Raw genomic sequence first — 27,246 nt, 5'->3', positions numbered from 1 at the left:
CATTATAAAGACGTAATCAATTTAGTTTTTTTTTCCCCCATGCTCTTTCAGTTAAAAATATATTGCAAAGTTATCTGTAATAACTCCTAAGTTATTTTAGTTCAATTGTGTAAATTAATTAAAAATCACAATGTAGAATTATTTATCGAATGTCCATTTATGAAATGAATGAATCTTTTATATATATTTGACTCTTTTTAAAAATTCGACTAAACAGATGTCATGTAATAAATAATATTTCAAATATCACTCAGTAGTTTTTGTGACTATTTCTAGGCAAATCTATAATATCAATTCACCGAATGATAATTGTTTTTAAAAAAGCCCTTATTTTGAAATGCCCTATAGTTAAAAGTAAATTCATTTCGACTGCATGTAGAATTGTATTATAACTAATTAGTTAAGTTACAGTTTTCCATTTTTATGATTACAGAAAGAAATCCATGAAATGAAAAAGTATCTATCTAAATGCAAAGCTTTGCTTCATAGAATATTGACTATTCACATTTAAAACTAAATTCTGTTCTTATACGAGAGCTGTCTTTGGACAGAAAAGATATATTACTTACGTGACGAAATTGGGACACTAATCCCCTTCAAAGTACGCTCCTTGTGTCTTCACACACTTAGCCCACCAATCCTTCCTAGAAGGCTTCTTTTGGAATGGTGTTCAACTCCGTTTTCACGTTCTGCATTATTTCTTCTGCACTCTCAGACGGAATCTTTTCAACGGCACCTTCGATTTCGGAAACAACCAGAAATCGCAATGGACCATATCTGGTGAGTAGGGAGGTTGGAAGATGACAAGAATGCGGTCATTTTTTAATCGATTAAACCGCTCCTTCTCTTGTGTTGCCGCCATGATATCGGTTAGACACTTGTTGAATCGCACAAATCGTCTTCACATTGAGAATCATCAGGCTTTTGATAGAACAGTATCTTAGCATCTTACTCAACTCGTTCAATCATCTTGAGAGAAATTAAAAATCCGACTAACACTTATAACAGCACCTTTTTTAGCGGCCAGCAGGTAACGGCTGACGTACTCGAATACGGAAAAAAAATTCAAGTACGCGCATTAAGCTGTAGTCTCCTAATGTGCACACTGGTGCCTCTCTAGCGTCATTCTCGTTTAGGAAAAATTCAAGGTACTTTCTAGACAGCTCTCGTACATCAATAGTTTCTGTCTATATTACCGTTATTGTCTATATTACCGTCTATATTTAATTAGATGCAACGATATAACGCAGAATTCCCTGTAGTAACAATTTAAATAGTTTCTTATTAGGACATTTATATAAGGTACTGCATACTGAATCCTTATTTCACCTTTAAGGCGTAATCCTTTGCATTATTATCATTCTTTTTATGCTTAACAAAAATATACACAAATCTACAAATCTTTGAAGATTTTATTTCATACAAACTGATACGAACAACCCAATTTTATTATATACACACTGATAATTATGCTTTTTTTTTCTATAAAGATCCCTGTCCGGATGGCCAAGTGTACGACGAATGCGCCTATAGTTGCAGTCAGATGTGCTCTTCTTTCGCCAGCGAAACGGTGGAGAAGTGCAGTCTTCTTGAGAGTGGCTGCATTCCTGCTTGTCGTCCCATCGATGGATGCCAACTCCCTTATGTCTGGAGAGATTATTTCCACTGTGTCCCAAAAGATGAGTGTCCTTGTGTGTACACAGATGATATTACAAATGAAGTAATAACTGCTGGTGTAAGTACGACTGGTTTTGATCACATAATCTATACTTAACGTTTTCTAAAAGGTAAATAAGTATTTCGTCTGATCACAACATGCATAGCAATAACATCGTGTACAATAAGTATTATGTATGATCCAACGCAACATGTACATAGATTCTCCAATCTTGAAGAATCTATCTTTTGCTTTATAAACAGAGACAGAGAAAACTAAGATGAATTTTTGGTGCGGCCGTATGCATAATAACTTTTTAAGGTCTTTTTTCGATATTTAACCATGATTGGGACCATGAAGCCTGTAAACATGTAAAGGGCAAAATCAATTTTTCACTATTATTTATTTGTTGCGAATTCATCGTGCTTACATATAGTCAATGTTCGTTAATTTTCTTGTCGGCTATTACCACGGTCTTGCCAAGACGTGGTTCGTTTAACCAATAAGTACCCCTTTTTTTTCATCGCCGAATCAACCATCACACTCAGCGTTTATTTATTCTACACAAGCTGGTACCCGACGCGTTGCTGCCGCAAAAGAAATGATTTTGAAAATATCGTTTGAAATTTGAAATAGCTATCTTGATGAATTAGAAATGGTAGAAAAAATGTTTATTTTCTTGTCAATATATTCATTGAAATTGAATGATGTATAAAGGTAAAGTATAAATAATATTTATTCGTTTTTTAAACTTAATTATTGAAGGGCTTTAGGATAGACAATAATTTTTGTTTGCAATTTTAGCCGTGTGTTGACCTTGAGAATTTGAAGCACGTGAATTTGCAATTCGTAAACGATCTGCTTCATTGTTCGCTTGTTGTTAATCGTTTATTTAAAAAGCTCAGATTTGCTTGTGGTCAGATTGTAGGTGGCATATTTTTTGACAAAGCATTCAGTACGATATACGCTTATATAACCGAAGTATCGTTTGTCGATTCACTGAATAAATAGAAAAATTGCTGTTTGCACTGGAACATTTCCACTATATATAACTTGCCTTGATCGGCATCGATAATAATAATTCTATTATTTATATGCGAGATAAACTCTGAATAATATTTGGAAAATATTGTGCCCGTTGAATGACAATATCTTGTGTAAATGACTATTCATTAAGAGAAAGAAAAAAATTCGATCTTGTCCTAAATATTTTCGATTTCACTTTGATTGGCATCAATCGTAATAATTTTATTTTGTTTGATATATGTGCGATCAACTCCGAATGACATGTGCCAGTTACTGTTTTTCTTTTGTGAATTTTAAATAATTTTGAATCATAGAAACGCATGAAACGATTTGTTTGTAAATTTTATTGTGTTCGAAATAAATGCTAATAACTGTAGAATGCCTATGACCTTCGCGCAAATGCAGACAATAAGTTGGTAAAGCTTTATCACAATTGGATGAACGGTACGGCAGTGCATTAAGTACGAACAGACACAAATCCATTTTTATATATTAGATCAGTAAAAGAAATTTCAATTTGTGATAGTTTATCAACAAGCAGACTCGCCCTCACTTATTGGCTTTCTTTCACTCCCTTGTGCTTAGACGAAAATTTACTGTCAGTTATACCGAAAAAGATTTTACAACATTATGGCCACCACGTTCACCGGATATTACTCCACTTTTGTTCTCCTTTTGGAGTTGCATCATGAGCAGAATTTCTACTTAAGTAGTTACTGATATTGAAACTTGATGATGGTAATAAAATGATAGATGCTATGTTAGTGTCAAACATAATTGCCGAACTATATAGCGAGAATTTGAATATTGTCTTTTCATTCTCTAAAAAGATTTTATGCTGGTATTTACTAAAGCACTTAGTCTGATTACTATAATATATTTATACAAGTTAATTATAGGATACTATTAAAAACTATACAAATAAGAATTATTACCAAATAAAGCTTTGGAATCGGGAAAAAAAAAATGTTCATCTTAATATCAATAGTCATGTCATGCAGTGTATTTATATCATGTAGTCTATTCTTTAGATTTTAATAATATTGTTACAAAATTTTTTCTTCTACAACAAATATCGCAAATTAATCGTAATGACGCAGCTCATTTAATTGCTTTAGTTCAGCAGCTTTCTTGCTGTCTAATCCTCCAAGACCTTATTTTGTCGGCGACTCCAACTGCTCACCACACACCGCCTCTGACTATCCACACAACTTCTGACGATACACACGACGACTTCTGAGTGTCCGTCTTTTATAGTTCTGGGAGGCGGGGCTAGAATCTTCTGACCAATCAGGGCGTACCTGGCTGTATCTTGGGTCTTAGTGGATGGATCGTGAAAGTTCTCGAACTTTCCAGTAGTATCCATTTAGTCGCCAAACTCGCCAAATTCATCGCCAACTCGCCAAACGGTCGCCAAATTTGTCGCCAAGCTCCGAGGTTATTGACGCGGCATCCACTCAACATGCACAGGACAGATCGTACAATTGTCTTTCTTACGATGACACTATTCGGGCCGATTAGCAAAATTACAGATTTGTAACAATATACATTATAAAACAATACGCAATAGTAAAACCTGGGCGTATATTAACGTCATATATATATTTAAAAAATTATCTATGAACATAAGTTACTTTATGATTCTTGAAATTTAAAAATATGAACACATTGTAAAGAAATATGCAGAATGTTCAACAATGGAAATGTATTTGGTTGTTTTTTTATTGGATTATAAATTTCTCTATATATGCAATTTAAACTAATTCTTGTGGGATAAAAAATTTTATTACATCAACATAAACATAAAAATTGTTATGCTTGTGAAATTATACCTAACGATTTTCGGTTTTTGCATTTCAAACGATAAATATATGGAAAAGGCAAAAAAGGCCGTCACCCGTAGTCTGTATGTAACTGGTTTTGCTTTAAAAATAAACCGTCGGTTATCATCGTCAAAAGAAAAATTAGCCTATTTTCTTCCCATCTCATACCTTAAAGTTTTATATTTATACATTTTACAGAAAGCAGTTTAGAAGCTTATGACCAGATTTGAATGCTCAGTATTATGTGTTAGATTGGACTGAACAAAACTTTTCGAAATTAAATAATTCCGATTTTGTACTTTGCAAAGATAGTACTATACAAAAGGTACTATACAAAACAACTGAATTTCTTGTTTTAATAATAGTTAATACCAAATCTGCATTTCATTTTTGTTTTTGTTTTCTAGGATATGTTGATGTATGTATAAACGGTATAGTATAAATATTTAATTACTGCAAAATTATTTATTTTATTTCGAAAATCATGTCCACATATGTAACTGGTATCTATTATTTCTGGTTTAAAAATTTCTGGTTATTATTTCTGATTTTCTTCAATTTCATACCTAAATTTCTTATTCGAATTTTTATTTTCTGAAATAATCTTTCGTTTATTCTTTCTATATATTGTTAACAAGATACAGGAAGGACTTCAAAAGAATTCGTTCATCATTTTTCACACCAATAAATTTTAATTAGCTTCCAAAAGCTATAAATTGAATAACTCTGTATAGTGAAATAGAAAATTGCCCCTTAATCTTTTTTCTTTAAATTCTAAAACTTTTTTGCGTTGGTTTTAATAAGAAAATTTTCCCCAAATAACGTGACGAAGTACCAACATATTGCACAACTACTACTTTTGTACTGAATATCTATTTTTAATTTTTACATACATTTCTAGCGGAAATTTATAGAAACTTATTTGTAATTTAATGGAACAGACTTCAAAAATTTATATGCATTACACTAATATTCTTTTTCTTTGTTTCTTTATTTTATGTAATGTATTTTTCTATTTATCTGATAGTTGAAAAGCCATAATATTATTTTCATTTTTCAGCCGAAAGCTGTTGTCTATAAAACGTGTGAAAAATGCCAGTGTTTAGAAGGTAATTTACACTGTGAAATAATCCCATTCTGTGGTGTTCAACCTCCAGTAAGAAGACGTAAGTTTCTTATGACCTGTTTGTTAAATTCATTAGTTATTGCTTCCTTTTTTCTTGGTAGCTCTTTCGTCTCCGCATTTTATAATGTAGAGATTGCCCCTAGCGCTCCAACTGCATTAAAACCATGACCTACCTTTCAAATTTGAATCATGAGTTTTGGAACACCCTGTATAGTAGTCCTCAAGTGTTTTTGTTATTGTGAATTTGTTTGTTGAGGATTGAAATCGGTTAACCAAATTCAATTTCATTTTGAAAATGCATATGAAATAAATTCTACAGGTCTGAGTAAGAGATGTGTTAGCTATATAGTTAAAATAATTGGCAAAATCAATCCAGCCCTAACCTTTGCACCGATTTCACCGATTCTTATTTTATATGACACAGCATGAGTCCGATTTATATCATGAATGACTATTTGCTCCCCCCTCCCTCTTTCCATTTTCATGAGAAATATCAAAAACACTACTTCATTCTGCATTTTCTATGGTAAAAAAACCCTCGTCTGTGTCCACCGGCTACAACGTCTGTATCAGTTTCACTACTTTTTATTTTGTAAGAAATTTTATGATTCCTAGATACGTCATCAATATCAGTCTGCCTACAACAATACCGTTCGTATCTCAATTTTCAACAGAAATCTCAAATATTTTTCTTGTATTTCGTTTGACGGATATAAAAATTGACAATGCATCTACCCATTTGACCCATTTTCATATCTATGAAAGTTCCTTGCTTCTACTAGGTAGATGATCACTAGTCACTTACGTAGAATTATCCTCTATCGTAAAAAGATTTGCAAAAAAAAAAAAAAAAAAAAAAGACAGAGTATAACCACAACTTTACAGATTTCGTCAATTTTCAAGCATTGTTAATTATTCAGAAGGCTCATGTTTATATTGGAAGTATAATATAGAATAATATCTTCTTTTGCTATGATAAAATGGGGCTCGCCAAAGTTGTTATTCAACCAAATAATTGCTCGCCATATTAATCGGTTTAATATGATGGAAGATCATCTGGTCGCTGAAGGAGGCTAATATAGATATTTAAAAATTGCAGGACATCGAAGAAAATATTTATTTGTCTTTTCAAATTAGTCAATTTTTTTCTTAATATTTAATACCAGTTCTTTTTCATTATTTTCTTATATGTAAATAATGCAAGAAATCATGGCTTTGATACCTCCATGTCATAAAATATGCTACACGATTAAAAAGCACACGACTCATAAGCACTCGAACATATAAGCGAAAATCAATTTTTTTTTTTTTAATTTCAGAACATTATGCTCAGATTTTGTGATACAAATTTGCTTATAAATCATTTTACTATTTTTTTTTTTTCAATTTTCATTTGGTGGAATGATTTATAATTCTGCATTCCTGGCCAATTTTACATTCGCTTAGATATAATGCATTAAGAAGATAATCACTTTTAAAACCATTTTGTTGAAATTATCTTTAAATTAAAAACATTTCCCATAATATACCACATAATTCCATACAATATACCCTATTCTGTTGAAGGTAATCTTCAATGAAGGATTGTATTATTTCAATTACCATGATATTTGCTATTTAAAAACTACTTGCATAGATATTAAATTAATAAGAAATATTTGGATTGGGAAATTGAAAAAGCAAAATGGAACAGGTCAGAAATTTGCCTTCTTGAAGAATCTCGTTAAGACTTGACTGCATTTTCAATGATGAAAAAATGCAGCATTCGTCTTCATTTTTTTTTTTTTTTTTTTTTTCAACTTTGAACAGAATCGTGTTTTATCATACTATAAGGTTTTGAGAAAGGATGTTTTTTTCACATTCTTTGCAAGAAGTCATTGCCAAATAATTCCATTTGTATTAGTATCGTACTATCAAACGTTCAAAGGTGAAAAGTTGATAAATTTAACAAAATATTAATAATAACATCAAAGGGTTTCAAAGTTCTGAAGACAGAATGGATGAAATGCCAGTAATTATTAGAATATAATAACTATAATTTATTATTAAGATTGGTTTGTTTTGATAATTTATAATGCTGATTATTTTTTATTTCAGTTATCGAAAACATTGAGCAGCCAGACTGCTGGACTAAGTGGGAAAGCATAGACTATCCAGAAGGTCCAGGTGATCTCGAAAAGATCAGCGAATTTAGGAAAGTCTTTGAATTTTGCGCTGATCCCATCAAGATAGAATGTCGCACAATTGCAAGTATGGCATTGCCTACCACTTTACTTTAGTTTTTAGTAAACATTTAATCAATTTTTCAAATAAATAAATTTATATTAAACTGTTTCACTAAGGCAGATGTGATTCAGAGCTAAAATGAGCTGGATATCACCTTTTTTTGGAATAACTACATGGAATTTTCTAGGTATTATAAGATAAAGGTAACAAAATTAAAAGATATTATAAGATAAAGGTAAAAAGTAACAAAATTAAAAGCCGGGTGTCTCCTATTCAATTAATGGCGTTTAGTTATTTTAACATTGACATAATGGCAGCTGTAACTTACACTTTATGGAAAATAATACTCATAGAATTTAACTATTGTTGAACTACTATTAATTACCGGCATATTCGAGTAACTTTGGAAGCATATCCAAATATCTAAGAAGAGAAATTCTCCAAAAATTCTCCGTCAATTCCAGTTATTATTTATAATGCTCTTGAAGAATTTACTAATGAACACTAGTGGGACTAGCGAGGGAATCTCATTCTTTACCGCGACAAAAAACAACCAGTATGGTTGATAAAGTCTGTTTCAATTTTTACAGAGTTATGTATGGGGGAAAAATCTCTTACATTGAAGTATCATAATTTTCAGCTTAAAAATAATTAAGTCATTTAAGTCAATGTTATTGTTAGATACTGAAATTGCATACCATCCATAAACATTAAAATTTATTTAATTGAGTTAAATTTTTATTTAACTAATCCTGGATAAATGATTTTCAAATAATTATTGCGTACAGTTAATGAATTAATGGTTGTTTCTTTTTGTTTCGCATCGTCTAGTTTAAACAATCAAATATAATAAAGTATATGAATATAATTTCACGTACCGTATCATCTCTCTGCCGACTCACTGGTGGGGGAATATTGTGGTGGTATCTTCATAAGCCAGTTAACAGCCTCTGGACAAGGGTGATCACTTTTGTCTAGTGGTTACGTTGCATGGCTACGGACCCTAACATCACGGGTTCTGTCCTCGGGAATGCAATCTAAACACATTGAAATGCGCGACACAAGTTACCAAATAGCCAAATTAAAATGAAATAATAAATAATGCAACTTTATTAATATTAATAAAAAACAATAAAAATTTTGTTGGCAAGTAACTAGCATTCTTTTCAAATAATATTCATATTACATTTCAAAATGAAACAATCTAGTTTCTTTTTAGGAATATTTACTAGCACATTAACATAAAATAATCTCTATTGACTATTCTCGAGCTAGTCTTGAAATTCATTTTAATCATAGACTAGTATTCTGAGATCATAATATAACTTTATATTGAAAAGCATTATAGTAATGTTCGGATAGAAAGTAGAATCTTGTGATTTTTTTCAATGTAGGTTTATTCAAAAATGTTTGATAAATCATTAATAAATTCGGTAGACATTGAAAAATAATAATAATACATTTCCATTTGTTTTCAAGCTCAACAAAAACCATCTGATGTTGGCCAGAATGTAAAATGTGACCTGCAAACTGGCCTGGTCTGCTTTAATAAAGAAAACGAACCGGATGGCTGTTACGATTATGAAATACGATTCTACTGTCCGTGCCGTAAGTACTTTAATTTTCATCTTGGTAATTATTCGATTATCAAGACATATTTAGTGAAAGAAGAGATTTAAAAAATTTTTAATTTCGAGAATTTTTAAATTTCATAAGAAATTTGTGTAGTTATTAAAATTAAAAAATATTCTTTAATCATCAGAATTTTATTGATGCAAAAAAATTGCATATGAAAACCAAAATAAATTTATTCTAGGAGATAAAATACGGAAATATTTGATATCATAAAATTAAAATTTTTCATTGCTTTAAAATTTTATTTGTTATATATATAACAAATAAAATATATATAATATAACAAATAATATATATATATAATTTTTTTAAATAAGTTAGAACAGTCTTAAAACCCATAATAATAATGGTTATTCGAAAATAATTCTTATGAAGGTGCTTCTTTATAGACTCTGTTTATTAAACTCAGCTACATTTTTAATACAAATATCAATAATCTAAAAATCCTGTTGATTTTAACTGAATCCGTCATTTTCATCTCCATTTTTATTTATTTCACCGAATAAAAAAAAATCATTTTCCCCGTAATATTTCCAGAAAAATTAAATTTTCTATCATGGAAAGAAATTGCAAATCATGTAAAAATGCATAAATAATTATTTATTTTCTATTTTGATTTGAAGAATTTGAATAATTCTTTATTTACTAACTTATTTACTCATACTTAATTTTTTACTTTCTAGTATACGAAATATACTAAAAGAAAATATTGTAATCATGAAAAAATTCGAACTCGAAGTTTTGACGAATCTCCACATTTTAGATTTCCCCAGTCCGAGAAGCACATTTTTGGAATTATTTCTGCCTGTGAGCACCATAAACCAAAAATGCTTTTGAGCTAGATGGATGCGATTTGGTATATGTAGTAATGTGTACATTTTTTTCTAATTCGGAATTTCTTTCAAATGTTCGAATGTAAGTTAGCATGATGACTATAAAATGAAAAGAGTTAGATAGATAAAATTTGATAAACAGATTTAACATCTGCAGGGACTTATTAAATTTGAAATTAAAGGGTTGACTGTCTGTCTATATGTTCGTTCAAAAGTACTTAAATGTGATAATTCAAAAATATTATGATTAAAATATATGAAAGTCGGTCTACAGTTATAGTACTGTGTCAAATATCAGTTTCATTTGGTCGAAACAGCATCCAAAGGTCTTGGTGTTTTGCTGCTTTTTTTTTTAAATTATTAACTGCACCTCCGCGATTAATAACCAAAGATCCCATTCTGATAGGCTGTTTAGTAAGTATTCTTCGCCAATGGCATACGTTTATTAATACACAAATATATTATTAGAGAGTGTTTGGGGGAGACTGGCTTCCTGTAAAATAAAACCGTTAAATAGCAGTCTACTTTTCGATCTCGCAATCATTTTGTAATAGAATTTATAGCATTTTATGACCTTTTTGAATTTTGAGGTTTCTAATATAAAAAGATTAAACATGTCTGTAAGACAATTGGCTTAAAAAAGAAACCTTGAGGACACTGAGATAAAGCTACGTTAAGAACTTATCTTTACGTTTAATCATTGTTTGCAGTGAACTTAACAAGTAACAAAGCATTTATGTTTGAGAGAAAAGTTATGTTGAATTTTGTTCTGAAGTAGCTTTACTACCTATTATTTTGGTAACTTTGCCTTACAATACTGTCAATACTGATACACGATCATTCTTTGAAAAAATTTATTACTATTAATTTGAATTTTTACTGCAAATTATAAAATTTTCTCAATAATCTTTATTGTTACAGCAACCTTGCCACCTCCGACAACAACAATCCCTCCTCCAACACTGGAACCAGGAGAATGCCTTTACGGTTGGACCGAATGGTTCAATAATCACTATCCTGACGGCAGAGGGGACTACGAAAGCATCCAAAGTTCAAGAGTGAATCACATCTTCTGTGCCAACGACATGATATCGGCCATCGAATGCCGTAAAGCTGGTTCGCTGGAAACGGGCCTGCTTCAGCGCGGTGTAGAATGCGATTTGCAGGTTGGCGTAATCTGCAGACAGGAATCCCTGGGTGAACAAGAGTATTGCTGGGATTATGAAGTCAGATTCTTCTGTGACTGTCCGATATCGACTGTCGTTCCATGTAAGGATGAATTTGTGATTTTTAACATTATTATATGGCGAATGTTCCCGAGTATAATGACAAATGAAAAACTAGGAAGAAATTAGATTTTTGAATTGAAACGTCTACAGCGAAATTTGTCATAAAAAAGGTTACTTGTCGGTTTTTAACTGCGATCAAAAAGCACCAAAAAAATTTCATCAAATTATAAAAATAATACTCAAGTGTATAAATATATGTTTAATAAATATGTGCATAAATATAGATCAAATCATTTGCGAATCAGATGCTATATAATTTTACAACTGAAATCGCCAAATTGGCGACATATTTTCTTGGCGCTTTTTGGTCTCCGTTACAACCGAGAGCTACCTAAAAAAGAATTGTGATGGATATAAAACTCACACGTTAAGGGGAATATGATTATTAATCATTCCCACACATACATATATTCCAAGAAATTTTAATGTGTCTGATAAGTGTTATAGATTTTTTTAAAAAATGGCAGTTTAAAAGCACAGAAAAATATTCAAAATTAAATCCGCAGAAATATAATCGATTGTTTTAATTCGCAAGGGTAGTGGTGAAAGTTGTAGCATTTGATTGTTCGTTCGCGATATCTACAAATGACCTATTCCATCCTGCGAGTATTTATTATAATCGGATGAGGTTTTGCATCAATAAAACTGTAAATTCCTTTCTGTACCAGCAGACCGAAGTCGCACCAATTTCCGCACATCTCAGTTGTATCTTGCGAATCGTTTGAGAAAGAGATATGATATAAAAGGTGTTGGCTGCATTTTTATTACATTACTTTTCCTATATCAGACACCTTCTTGAGTCATTAGCATGATTCTAGAGAGATTAAAGCTTCAAATAACCAGCGCTTCTTCTCAGATGATGAAAAATAGCAATAATTTTCTTATCCATTCCCACAAACTTTTGATTTGTCTGTGTTTGTATAAAATTTTAAGTAACTAGAGGGGATCTTTTGCTAATAATGCTTTCATTCATTAGTTCTAAACTTTTATGACCTTGAGTCTGATATTTTATATTTCATATCAAAATCATTGTTTGAAATAATGAATGAAATTTGCCCAACTTCTCTATCATCGAGAATGTGCATTATAAATTGCCACAAGCAAATGATGAATTTAATAATGATTTTTATTTTTTAATGAGCTAATACTAATAGTTTTCTGCAAATAATAATTTTTTTATTCTTATGCAATTTTTAAAAGGAAAATATCTGTTATTTAAAACCAATCACCATATACAAGATTTTAAATTCTTTTTTCCTCAGTTTTTACACAGAATGATGTAATTCTGAATCATAAACAAGTAATAGTGATATGCATTAAATATATTGTGCACATTATATATATGTTAAATAACCGTAAAAGCTTTCGAAAGGAATATTAAAACATTTTGCAATTATTAAGCGATGTGCAGGTATCTTAAAATTATTGACTTAGAAATATGAATTTTACTTAAATATAATTATCTTGGAAATGTTGATATTTAAAGCCCCGCATTATCCATTTAAAGAAATAAATTTCGCTCGTTTTTCTTTTTCATATGTATGCAGCACATGATTTGACTCGAGAATAAAACATATGCTAACTTATAATTAACAAAATAGGATAGAATAAGCTTTAGGATTAAATAAAAGGAATCTCACCATTTCAGATACTTTTATGTGAAATAAAAGTTTGATATTTTTCTTCTCCATATTAGCCCTTTCTAGAGCCGTGGGAAGTATGCTTCCCACCAAATTTATCAATCTTTGTATGAAATTATGTAGGTTGGCATACGTTCTGACAAATTTTTTTAGAAAGACAGGAACTTAGATGCTTTAGTTCTTTATTTTACACAAAATGATGTGTCTTGATTTGATACTTAATTATTAATTAACCAAATTAATTAATTAATCAGATTAAATTTATCTAATTAGCTAAATGAAACCCTTTTCTTATTCTAATTTCAAGCCTAAAAATATTTTAACATAATATGACTAGAAAAAAAATGGCCCTTTAAAGGGTTAAACAGAATTTTTCAATGACCTCTGTGGGCGGAATAAATATCCTTTGAATGTAGTACAGTATTGAATGCAAATATAGATGTCTATGAATTATGGATTCAATTTTTACTTTTCAAAGGACTAGAAAATGGCTGTTAGTATTTTGGATGTTTTGAAGAAAACGGAAACAACAACAATATTCAAGTATTAGTAAAAATAAAGTGGTCAAGATTTTTATAGCGTAAATTCAATGAATTACACGGTATTTCAGCATTGAAACTATTGACTTTATGAACTTAGTGTACAGTATTCACAAACCAGCACTATTCCTACAGTAATAATTTCATATTGTTCCAAAATCATATTTTCTTATATTTTTTCTTATGACTGTCTATTTATTAACAGATGAAATACCTATAACAACGACCGAACCTCCCCTTCTTAAATCATGCTCCTATTGGTCACCATGGATCAATGACCATCACCCGAACGCTGGAAAGTCTGGCACTAAAACCGGTGTCAAAGGTGGAGGTACTTTTATCCCGGGTGATAGAGAAGTTGTCACTCCAGTGAAGCTGAGAAGAGACTACAAATTTTGCTTAGAAGTAATTTTCTTCATCAATATATATATTTTTTTCTCCTCAATATTCCATGCAAAAGCCTGATTTGGCAATACTTCTCTGATTATGAACAATATACTTTTTTTCATGAGAAATAAGTAAAACCTGAAAACGGATGAATATAAATATATGGAAATATAAGATCATTTATCTATTATGATGCGGTCTTGGAACATATGTTTGCATATGTTTCCTCATATTTTATTATATTATGTTCATATCTAAATTTGCCTATACATCTACAAATCCTGTCTATAAATATTTTTTCTATAAATCAAAATATTATACTGCCTCTTATCTATAGTATCTCTTAGTCACAATACGTTTATTCCAAAATCCAATATTTAAAAAAAGTATTATTCCAATACTAAAATCAAATCGCACTTAATAGTTCTATCCGATGTTCTGTTCTTTTCTTCTTTTTTCACCTATTAATTCTTTCAATCCTATTTTTTTTTTCTCTTCGTTTGGTAAGAAATTCAGTCTTCAACTATCATTATAATAAATATATTCAAAGTATCGTTTGCACCACATCTGCACTAAAATGGCTTATAAATATAATTTGTATCACAATCTGAGTTCTACTTTCTAAAAGATTTTATTGCGTCTGAAATAAAATACATTTATATTTTCTAAACAAAATCTGATGTAATAAAGAACGATATCACAAATGTATTTTAAATTTGCTACTGATTTCATTTTCAAACAAGATTCGTTTTTACTTTCTCGTATACGTAATATAGAGAGAGAACAGTAATTGTCAAAATAATAGCAATTGTTTATAATTAATGCAGTAATTGTTTATAGAAATCTCCACGTTTTGGAAAATGTCCGCCCGTCTGTCTGTTCTGTGACAATAATAACTCAAAAGTGTTTTGAGCTATACGGACGAAATTTAGTATACGGTCTTTGCACCAGATTTTCACAATTCTATCAAATTTTGAGTAAAATCTTTTCTGAGAAATTTCATCTGCCCGGCTGTTCGAAAATAAGCTAACATAATAATTACAAAATGAAGAGAGCTAGATAGATAAAATTCGATAGATAAATAAATAGATAAGTTAATAGATAGATAATAACAGATAGATAGATAGACAACTAGATAGATAAATTAACAGATATAGACAACTAGATAGATAAATTAACAGATAGATAGATAGACAACTAGATAGATAAATTAACAGATTTAACATCTATAGTGTAGATACCTATCAAAGTGTAATCAAAATCAATCACAGGTTGACTGTCTGTCGGTCTGTACTTTAGAAACATGTAAACACGATAATTCAAAAACGCAGTGATTTAAATATATCAAATTAGATATGTAATTTTATGATTACAAATGCAGTTTTATGTCAAATCTTTGTTTCAATGGATTGTGAAAAACGTGTCTAAAGCTCAAATTCGATTTTTGGTTACTTTTAACCGCACGCCATTGATTAATCGCCAAATAACTCGCCAAGGATTCAGTAAAAATGCTAAATTCACGCTGAAAGTTAATATTTCGTAACTATTGTACCCCAATGCCATGTAAGGAATTGGCTCGTCAAAGTCTGGCATGACGAGTTTATTAGAAAGCATGCGAGAAAGTTTAGGGACGACTACTCTCATTGGTTTCATTTTTGAATTAAAACAAATACATCCAGGTGGAATGACACATTTCAGAAACTACATTTATATATGAATTTCCGCTTTGAAACTTGTTTTTAAATTAATACAAAGCGATAGGAATATTTTTTTAATTCTTCCTTCAATTTATTAAAGAAACAAAATAATCATTTTAATAAATAAGAAAGGATGATTCTTTTTGAGAACAACACCTTCAAAATTATTTAACTCCTTTTTTACGTGGAATTATATAATTTGATGTTAAAATTCCTGTCTAAAAAGGTATATAATAATTATGGGTGCGTATGAACTCACTTCTACTATCCCGAGAATTATTTTGAGAAAATTCACCAATATTTAGATATATATCATACGTCTCTCTTTTGCTTTCAGGGTATAATAACTGAAATAGAATGTCGTGAAGCTGTAACTGACCTCTTTTATACAGAAACTGGGGATAATAAACTGACTTGCAGTGTAAAAGGAGGATTCCGCTGCAGAGGAAAAGATCAAGAATCAAAAATTTGCAAAGATTACAAAATACGATACTACTGCGCTTGTGGTAAGTTCATACGAAAAGCAAAACAGAAATGAGAAATATTGTCTTATTCTGAGATCTGTTATATCAATTTTTTTCAATTGTAAATAGAATCACATGTGGGAAGTAAAAAGATTTACACAATTTTTATTTCAGAGATTAGATATGCAAGTAAGAAAATGTCAAATTTTCATTTTCTGTTTATAAAAAAGAAAGAATATAACTTACGTCATTGATAGTGATGCCCTAAGATGGAACTGCCTGCGAAAAAAAGAACAAAATAAAATACAAACTGAAATTTTTATTGGGAAATAGAGAAGAATATGTGTTTTATTACAAAGATAGTATTTTTCAATATGGATTGTTTTATGATAATATTTCAGTCCCATGTCCAAACAGTCTTCGGCTTCTTCAGACCAAATTTTCTTGGACTTCAGTGAATAACCCCTTTTCTAATATTTTTTTTTTCGGTCTTTGCTAATGGACCACGATGACCTGGTGGTAAGGTCATGATTTCGGAACCGGAGGACTTCACATTTGAGACCTAATTCCACCGAAGAACAGTAATGTAAGCGAGTGGTGTACATTAAATCTGTTGGGGCCAAATGTCTCCCTGCTGATGTGGTGCGGAAGATTAGAGAGGAAGTGCCATCTCAGTTGTCGTCCACGTCATTTGAACACGGTTCAAAATTATGAGTTCCGTCCCAAAATAGCATTAGTATTGCTTCAAAACGGGACGTTAATATTACTGAACTGAACAGTCTTTATTAACATAATAATAAATGAAACTGTATTCAACACTTTCAGTCTTTGTTTTATAAGTTAAATTACAGTGGATATTCTGCATATATCCCGTACTTCGAATTAGAAAAGGGATACCATAAAGTATATGCTTTTTTATTTACCATTCAACTATTCTTTTTGACACACTTTTGAAATATAATTTCACATGAAATCTGTAATGTACATCGGCCTGATATGTGCATTAATAATATGTGCATCGGCCTGATGTGCCATTGTTCGGGGATCAACATCTTTACTATTGTCAGTATGGAAATTTATAGTGATTGCTATCATTGTCTGACCACTGTTCAAAAGTTTCGAAGTCACCCCCCACCCCCCGTTAGCATTTCTGTAGATTCAAAAGGGAGCGTTCATCTCAATAAATATCAAGATGAGTTTAACTTTAGAAAAAATGCAATCTAACAAAATAATTTTCATTTCATTTTTTAAATGAAATTTTGAATATTTACTCACTATTTTTGCTGGGAATTTTTTACGTTTACTCAATAATTTTTTCTTCACATTTACAGAAGAAATCACACCTTCTCCTACTCCGATAAAAATATCAACTCCTGCTATTCATATTGGTACGTTGAATCTTCTTTTATTTTATGATAATTACTCATTACTTTTTTCAGAATTTTTTTAATAAAATGTTGATATAACTATTAATTCCTGTTTAATATATACTCTATAAGTCAATCGATAATTCATAATTGATATGCTTTGGAAGCATTAATTTATGTTAATATTTGTATGATTATTTTTATTACATTATAAAATATTCCGTAATTGGAAGTATTTTTAATACTTTGATTTATAAAAGGCTCATTAAATAGATATTTTTGTATTTTTTTCTTCTTGTGCAATGAAATTTGTTTCTTTAGAGCATTTTTCATTCAATCTCGTCGTTCATTTGAATTTTTTTTCTAGTCCCATAAAATTAAAATATCTGCTATAATACGAATTCATTTTGATTAGTCCGACATTGAAATTTAATCGTGTAAAATATTATTTTTATTTATGAATTGCTTTCATTAGTTAAATAATCCGTATTTTATATTCATAGTGAATCATCAGTGAATAAATTTTAGCGCCTTAAATTCATACCAGGACTTTACTCCTGTGAAATGAATCTAATACTTTGCTTTATTCAAAATTAATAAACATGTTTAACTTTTTCAACGTTATAGAAAAAAGACTACTGTTTATTTTGAAATTTTATTATCCAAATATTTAAATTTTTAGCATTATTTATTAAAACTACTTAATTATTAATTCTTTAATTAATTTAATTTTTAGAACTATTAATGCTTTTAAATATAATTATAATCATTTATTAAAATCACTTAACATTTATTTGAAAATTATTGTTTAAATTATGAAATATAAAAAAATTATTTTCTTATTTTATAGTGGGTTTTGTAACAATTTTTCTTAATTTGATTTTAGATAAATCAAATTTTTATTGTGGTCCCCTCAACTTGGAATGAGCCATTTTTTGCTGTAGTTATTTTTTAGGAATATTATTTAGGAAAGGAAATTTTCTTTGGGGTTATTCACTTTCTATCCTTTACTTTCAATTCAAGGATTTATTAAAATTATATTTTTCATTTTTTTTATATCCTAGAACCTTGCACTGTATACTACAACGCTATAGATGGACCAAAGCCTGTCCCAGATAGTCAGCTCAAAGCTTCTACGAGCAAAGACTTTGAAAGTGGACCTCAAAGTGCCAGGTTGAGCTCTATTTCTACAACCAGATCCGGTAAATAGATATGAGTTAACATAATTTTACGATAATTTTTGTTTTAATGTAATATTAAATGCTTTAGAGCATATCTTTTAATATTGATACAAACATTCCACGGTACAATTTGTATATTTAGAAATGTTAGAATGAATAAAACTTTTCTGCACAAAGACTAAAAAGCCCTGATACAATAACGTATTCTCCACAAAATAGGAGCACACTTTTTAAAAAGTTCTTCAAAGAATAATAGGAAGCATAACCGCTGTAATCAAAAAGAGAAATATTGCATTTCGCATTATTAGTTGACTAGCAATTGCAAGTATTTTTTACGTCGCTCTTGTTGTTGAGCTTCCAACTGGCCTACCTTTCTCCGTGTGAAGAAAAACCTCGATTATGAGCTGATTGGTCCGAAATCATTTTGGATGGTCAAAAACTCGGTTATTAGAGATTAAACTTGAAATCATTACTTCTTTCCTTTCATCAAGAGTTTTGCCGTTTTTAGTTGTTTTGGGCGTTTCTTATTTTATTTTAGTTATTTACCTTGTTTATTTGAAAATAAGTCCAAAAGTACTATTCCATATTTAATGACGTATTGATCCAGTAATCCTTTCTTGGAATTAAGAAAAGAAGAATATATGCATGGAACATTAAAAACCGTTGAAAAGTCCATCCTTAATAAGAAGATAGGAAGATCAATCACTAGCAAAGGGATCTCACAAAATCTGTCAATTATTATTTCTAGGTACTCATCCCCTCTCCCCTCCACACGCATATATAACTCAACAAGCTCGCTCATAGCCTTATGTTACGAAATTTCCGGGGTTCGTTTGGATAGGGGGAGTTATATGGTGTAGAGAACGCTCAATCAGCAGGCGGCAGTAGAAAATGAAATAACGACGTTTATTTACACAAAGACACAGGACAGCACAAAGACGACAACTATATACAGCACAGAAGACGATTATCTTCAGCCGAGACGTGCAGCATACAACAAGACTCTACTGCAGACAGTAGCGCACAGCTTAGTTCAGCACTAGCTTGACTCCGTCGCTGCTCCGCTTATCCCTGGAAGACTAGTTCTTCCCCGTCTATTCCGACTACTCTCGACTCTGTCGCTTCCGACTATGACTCTCCGATCTGGTTCACCACTACTCGGCAGCGGCAGGACTGCTTCCTTTTATAGGTCTCAGGAGGCGGGGCTAGAAGCCTCTCAACCAATCAGGAACGTTCGAGGCGTAACTCGGTTCCTACTGGACGGGTCGGGAAAATTCTAGATGTTTCGGGTATAACCTATTTTGGCGCCAAAGTCGCCGCCAAGTTTGTCGCCAAGCTCTAGGACCTCCTATGGAACCAACTATGCTGGGAAGCCGCATCACAGGTTCGTAACACTTATTTTGCCATGAGAAATAAGAATTTTGTTATAGGCAATTGCTAAACCATTCTAAACCAAGCAACTCCGATAACGAGATTTTATATTCTTCTTGCATTGGGCTAACATTATGATGACATAAAATGTATGAGTAAATCATTAATATTTCATTCAATTTCGAATTATCATTGATATTCATTATTTCTTATAAGATTAAAGGCAAAAAGATCCTCGTTACCTAACTACGTCATTCTTTTGGAAAACTTAACATGACAAACAACTGCAAGAAAAGAATTTTCTTTCCTTTTTCGATTTTCCACTATTCTTCTGGGATATCTTAAATGTTCAGTTTCCCAAATTTCGTTATAATGAATGCTTACATCGAATTTTGAATGTAATAAATACTTGTATCTAAAATTGTGATGAGTTCTTTTGAATTTTAAAATAGGCACATCTCTACAAATTTTGTGGGTGGAAGCGTAACTTTGCATTAATGAATATAAGAAAAGCATTTTATTAACTGACACTTCTAAAATATAGGGGCTGATAAATTTTTACTATCAACTTCACAGAAACCAAAGTGTTTTCGTACAGCTGTCTACTTAATTTAATGAAATACTACAATCGAATGTCCAGGTGCAATACCTAGGAAAATAAACATTTGTTACAGTTTTTTGGACTACCCTATGTTCTTGGTCAATAATAATCATCCAATATTTTATATTTTAAAAAATATGTGTGTTTTTAAAAATAAGTATCTGTAATTTTCTGGTGTTGATTGGGATATTGTATAGATTTGTAATAAAAATGTAAAATGCGCCTGATTTTAAATACTAAGTATTTGCAGGATATTTCTACAAAGATTAATACTCGGTATCATTTTATACTACGGTAGATATTTTAAAAGGAAAGGGGAAAATACTTATCAAAATAACTAATAGACAAAATTTGAATTTCAAACTGCACTAACTAATAACTAATAAGTGCTCTGCATACATTCCTTAAATATATTTGGAATCAAGACCAAAACTTCAATATAACATAATAGTTCTAATATAATATATTAGAATACAAATCAGTCACTTATTTATTATAAGTCGATAACCTCATTAAGATAAAGTTAACAAAAGTAACTATGCAATGTACGTAAAAACAATAGAAAATAAATCCAATGCGTAAGATTGTAATAAATCATCACTTTAAATATATGAACATTGAGACTTATTTATATCGAGAACATTATTTTAGTTTAGAACTTTGAAACATTATTTATATTGAACTAATAATGAAAAATTTCAGCTGGTGCTTGGATTGCCGGACAAATTGATGATCGCCAGTTCATTGAAGTGGACTTGGGCTTCATTCAGCCCATCTACGGTGTTGTAACCAAAGGCCGACACGGTCATCCGGAATGGGTCAAGTCTTACTTAGTACTTTACAGTAGAGACGGCAATGCTTATGCTTATGTAACTGAAGACGGTAACAATCCACAGGTAAAGTTACTGTAATCGAATGCTCGAGAAAAGTTATTATTTTATGGAAAGAGTGCATATCAAATATATAAAGCTTTGAAATATATAAAACTTCACTTTAATCATAGTCCACTGAATGATTTCAAAACTATTAAAAATAGAAGTGTAATTACACATGAAAAAAAATTCTTAAAAAATTATGTTTTATATTGTTTGAATAAATAAAGGCACTTCCGAAAATTTATGGAATCTAAATTTTAATACAATTTCTTGATCAAATTTACTGTAATCGTGTGCAATAAAATATGCTAAATTAACATTTAAAAAAACCATTCTTTTACAACCAAAATTAATTGAGATATAAAGCTTTGAATTTCATTATTTTAAACTAAAAAACTATTCTTCGATGCATCCCTTAATTGACGGATCTTCCTAGAGGAAATCGTTTCAAAATAGAGATGTTCAAAGATTTGCTCCTTGGCCACTTTTTCTCAGAATTCTTTGATTAAAATGATGGTAGTTCAAGAAAATTTAGATAAATACGATTCATAAAACTGAAGATTGTATAAAAACAGACATTGTAATTTTTTTAGCTGCATATTAATCAATTCAAACAATATAAGAGTTCATTACATCATAGCATTTTTCCAACTGAAAGAATATTCCTATTTCCAATGGTGATTTAAGTAATGGTTAGGTATTAAACCCCGATTAGAATGGATTGTCTGTTTATTTTTTTAAATTGTTAGGTAAGGATAGATAAAAAATTATTTAGAAAATAACTCAAATTATAATTCATTCATAACGGATATTTTTATTTAAGAATAGCTTCAAAACATTAGCAAAAAATCTAATTATTTTTATTTCAGAGATATTTGTTATTAAAAAAATTACCCAAGTATTTCTTAGTAGAATTTTAAAATTACATATTGATATTTCTGTTCAATGTTTCAAAATCCTTCTTAAATTCTCCAAGAAAAATTATAATTAAATATGCAGTTACATTGTTTATTTTAACTGAAATTACTTCTACCATATTTCATATATATATATATATTGTGACATTTTGTTTTTGTTTCTCCTAGATTTTTACAGGAAACTATGACAGCCAAACACCCATAGAACATGTTTTCAATACTCCATTTGAAGCTCGCTTTGTACGAATACAGCCTCTCTCTTTCCAAAAAGAAATAGCTTTAAGATTTGATGTACTTGGTTGTGCAGAAGGTATTTCGTCATTTTTATTCTTATTTAATTCAATTTTTAAGAAAATATTTATATTTTTAAAATTTGCCTTAGTTTCAATAATTTTTGAATTTAATGTTTAAAAAAGTGTGTAAATAAAGAAAAAAGTACATATTTTTTTAAATATGAGATTATTTTAATGGAATAAGTAGACATTAGAGATAATTAATAATCCTAATACAAGTTAAATGCACCCTGTTAATTTCACCTCAGGATCCAATGCTTATTTTTTTACAAATAAAAAATGCCCTATCACACTGTAAGCAACTTCACATTTAATATTAGATGCCATGAACAATTACCATGTAAACTGACTCTATTTTTAATCACTGTTTTTATTCATTGTTTTTAAGAATTTGTATATTTATAGCAGATACAGCTGAAGAATCCCAAATATTTGTTTCATTTTTAATTAACTGATATTTTAATCATCTTTTGGACTTTGAAAAATTTACAATGAATCTCCTCTTACCTCATGTGTCAAACATGTGTCAAATTTTATCAGAATTTCATTGGATTAAAACTTTAAATTCATACAAAAAATACCCAGACAAGCATTATCCTTACATATAGAAATTTTTTTATTGAAAAGTGCTTTTTGATAATATTTTTTTTAATTAAAAATATATTTTATTGAATGAAGTCGATTCACGTGATATTACAATCGCATGTCAAACATGATTATGCATGGCATCGGCGTCTAATTTTAAACTGTACTGTGACTACAATGACGTAACACTACAAGCAACAAATATAAGATTGATAATGAATTCCAAAGTTAAATTGGCTTAGCTGTTTGTATCACATGATCTCTATTAGAAGATTAGGTACATTTATGTAATATAATTTTATGATGTTTTTTCTGCCTAACGATAACTGCTTGAAACTGTAAAATATTCAACTATTTTAGAAGTTATTCAAAAGATGAATGTTGTATCCTTTTTAATTAAATTTCCAATACTCCATATCAGCGCAAGATTCTGTACGATATCTTCACAATGTTATGCGACATTCTAAGTGTCGACCAACATTGTGTAAATATAGCAACAATGTTTTGGAGCTTTTTTTTTTTTTTTTTTTTTTTTTGCTTATAGAAATAATTCAGTAATTTTTTAAAATTTCTCTTGCGAAATAAATTCTTTATTTACAATTGCAGGCATGACTACACCTCCGGTTTACACCACTTCGGGTAAGTTGTTGTATTATAAGTTTTAACTAATATCATGAAAATTTGATAAGATTCTGAAATCACAGCTTTGATTAATTTAAAAAGTATTTAAATTTTTATATTTTCATTTCTAATAATTAAAAGCCCGAATGGGTCGAATGTTTTAGTCAAAAAATATTGTTTTATATACAAGGTCAAATGAATCCCTTTCTAAAAGTATTAATAAACTCTGAGAATAATTAAGTATGAAAATAACTGTAATCTTCGATTAACGGCCAACTTTATATAAGGAAAAAATTTTCTTGTTGCATTGAAGGTATTCTAAAGTTAAATCTTGCAAATCTTCGGGAATGGTTTCTTTTAGAGCTTTATTTGAATGCTTTTATTAGTATTTAATAGTAGGTGTCACATTGAATATATCCTTATTTATTACTATATTCAAATATATATATAATACAAGTTGTTATACAGGGTAGCAGTATCTGCTAAATCATTTCAGTCTACTTAGATTTGAATGAGGGCTCTCTGGCAGAGGAGAAATTCTGCTAAATTATCTGAAATCGAGTTTTCATTTAAGAGCATTAACGTAGACTAATAAGAACCTTTTTAAATGGCATGGAAATAGATATGAAAATAAGTCATCCATCGAATATTTGACTGAAATTTATGTTAATCCTTATATCAATAGTATTATATCAATTATAACATCTATCAATTTCTCAAAAATAAATTTAAAATATGTGAGATTCTGTAATAAACAGGTATTCTTAATTAGTACTCTACATTTAGTCATTGAATATAAACTTTCCAGCTTAAATTGAAACTAATTCCAACATCTGTTACAACATGATTATCAAACAACAACTGTGTCATGTTTAACAATTGGCATCCAGCAAATCTGTGGTATTTTACAAATGACGTTTTGTCTGAAAATTTGCGCCCATTGCACAAATAGTTCATTCTCCCGTCTGATTAAGTGCTTTCGCAAAGTATCTTTAATTGTCGAAAAATGAAATTGTATTTAGTAAGGGCAAAGTAATTGTATTAGTCAAAGGCAAAGTCAGCAATTTGTATTTGATACGTTTTATATGGATTTACAAGTAGGAAAATACCAAATAATATATCCATCGCCCTAAAAGATAATTTTAAAGTTAAAAAATATCTTTCTACAAATAAAAACTTCACCTTTTTCTCTTAACAGCTCCTATTTGCACTGCTGAAATGGGTCTTCGCAATGGAACCATAAAGGACCGTCAAGTGACCACGTCCAGCAACCGAAATCCAAGCTCGGACGAACGATACATTCGCCTCAAAACAATTCAAACCGACGATCATGCCGGTGGCTGGGTGGCTGGAGAACTGGATGAATATCAGTTTGTGCAGGTAAAAATCTCACAGGTTTCAGTATCCAATGCTTTCGCTCTTTAGCATTTGTTATTAGCCGCCTTTAGTAAACAGTTAGTTTTCCGAAAATATAATTTCAATAAATCTCGTATGCATGAGTTGATGTTCGTGATTCTCTCAACAAACTGTTTTTAGACATTAAACTGTGACAGACATTGCGATTGGTTTATTTTAATAGATCTTCACCTATTTTGTATAGTTACTTGAACCGTCTTAATATAGTTAAATCCCACGACATTATAGTGCTATTAAAATCACTATTATCCGATTCCGCTATCTTTTAACTCTGCTTTGTCTTTCCCGGTACTGTAAATTCTTTCATTATTCCTCGTGCAAACTCAACAGATATTAAATAGAATCTTTTTTTTTTTAACATAAGAAGAAAAATTACATGATTAAATATTTGACGGAGTAATGAAAACGAATTTTTGAAAATTAAACAAAAATATTTTTTTTAAAGATTGCCAAAATTTAAGAGTTTACAGACAGAAATACAGAATTTAGTTAAGACAGCTAAATGTAGTCTATTTAAAGGGCAATTTTTTAAAAAAATTGCAACGTTTAAAAGTGAATTTTGTGCACAAACAGTTTTTCGTGATTTATCTTGGAAAGACACCAAAATCTCACTTAAATTTTTTATTAAATAAAATTTTACAAAATTTGCTCCGAAGTAAACATTTTCTCCTCTAAAATTATCTGTGTCAAATCTGATGACTCTAGATAAGGTTCACTCTATAAGTGAGTATCTTGTAAAACGTTAACACATACACACATTCTATTTGTAGTAGAGGTGTGATATTTACTTACTGTTAAATAATAATATCTATATTTTGTTGCCATGAAAAGTGTAGAAATGGCGAAATGATGAAAGATTCTGTGGCCTTTGCGCAATAAGCAAGACTTCTATCAAAAAATATGCTAGCTGTTTTTCAATGCAGTCTTATGTATGTAAAAATTTAATCTCCATTAAAATAAAATATTCAGTTATTCAAGTAAAATCAAAGTTACTCATCGTACAAAAAAAAAATCATTCTGTAATTGTTTTAAGCATCTTATTTGTCTAAGTTAAATAAAATGTTTATAGCAACCTCTCATATGCTTTAAAATTTTTAATAATAAAAATGAAACTAGAAAGGTCTTAACATCATAAATATATTTATTTCCTAATGGAATATGAGCAAGCTGTTCAAATATCGACAATTATTTATAATAATAAAACTATTAAATTTCATGTCAGTTTTGACTGGCGAGAAAGGAAACATCATGTAAAAAATGCCTGTTATAAGAAGAAAGAAATATCTATCTTCTTTATATTGTATAATTACATATGTTTCATTACTTACTTGCAATCAATACATTTAAAATAATTTGAAAAAAAATTTTTAATTCAGTACCACAGCTCTAATCACTGTACGGATATCATTTTTTTTATTTCATACGAAAGATCTTGATATTTAAATATGACATTATTGGTCATATGTCCTGCCCTTCCCTTTTCCATCCTCCATTACAAGTGATAACATGCTGAACAGCTTCTAGCCTCAAAAACTGGGCCGTTTTCTCCAATTAATTTAGCTCCTTTATATGCGCAGATAACAATCGGAATACTCTGTATTTATTGTGCAAACATAATTTAAAGTAATACTTTCATTTGGTGTAATAAGCTGTTGTTCATAAAAGTTCATTGGCAGG

The 27,246-nt window shown here is 30.0% G+C and overlaps 1 protein-coding gene and 1 long non-coding RNA gene across 2 annotated transcripts in view; one reads left to right on the top strand and one right to left on the bottom strand.

The window, feature by feature from the left end:
* The window catches only part of LOC129967168 (hemocytin-like), a 141,093-nt gene that overhangs the window by 65,342 nt on the left and 48,505 nt on the right, over positions 1-27,246 (top strand). Inside the window, exons 33-45 of the mRNA XM_056081865.1 lie at positions 1,491-1,735; positions 5,567-5,672; positions 7,730-7,882; positions 9,338-9,466; positions 11,248-11,595; positions 14,000-14,199; positions 16,216-16,384; positions 17,674-17,730; positions 18,774-18,911; positions 21,565-21,758; positions 22,823-22,964; positions 24,139-24,171; positions 25,352-25,533. Of these exons, the coding sequence (XP_055937840.1) occupies positions 1,491-1,735; positions 5,567-5,672; positions 7,730-7,882; positions 9,338-9,466; positions 11,248-11,595; positions 14,000-14,199; positions 16,216-16,384; positions 17,674-17,730; positions 18,774-18,911; positions 21,565-21,758; positions 22,823-22,964; positions 24,139-24,171; positions 25,352-25,533 (2,096 nt within the window). The remainder of the gene's footprint in view (positions 1-1,490; positions 1,736-5,566; positions 5,673-7,729; positions 7,883-9,337; positions 9,467-11,247; positions 11,596-13,999; positions 14,200-16,215; positions 16,385-17,673; positions 17,731-18,773; positions 18,912-21,564; positions 21,759-22,822; positions 22,965-24,138; positions 24,172-25,351; positions 25,534-27,246) is intronic.
* Positions 1-27,246, bottom strand: part of LOC129967169 (uncharacterized) — a 100,736-nt gene that overhangs the window by 25,197 nt on the left and 48,293 nt on the right. Inside the window, exons 2-3 of the long non-coding RNA XR_008784355.1 lie at positions 16,589-16,621; positions 8,737-8,895 (exon numbers count right to left, since the gene is read on the bottom strand). This is a non-coding gene — a long non-coding RNA (uncharacterized LOC129967169). The remainder of the gene's footprint in view (positions 1-8,736; positions 8,896-16,588; positions 16,622-27,246) is intronic.

This window comes from Argiope bruennichi, chromosome 4, assembly GCF_947563725.1.
Source record: "Argiope bruennichi chromosome 4, qqArgBrue1.1, whole genome shotgun sequence".
In the NCBI taxonomy this organism is placed as follows: Eukaryota; Metazoa; Arthropoda; class Arachnida; order Araneae; family Araneidae; genus Argiope; species Argiope bruennichi.
Note: the sequence above shows the minus strand (reverse complement) of the source record. Positions and strands in the feature narration are given on the sequence as shown.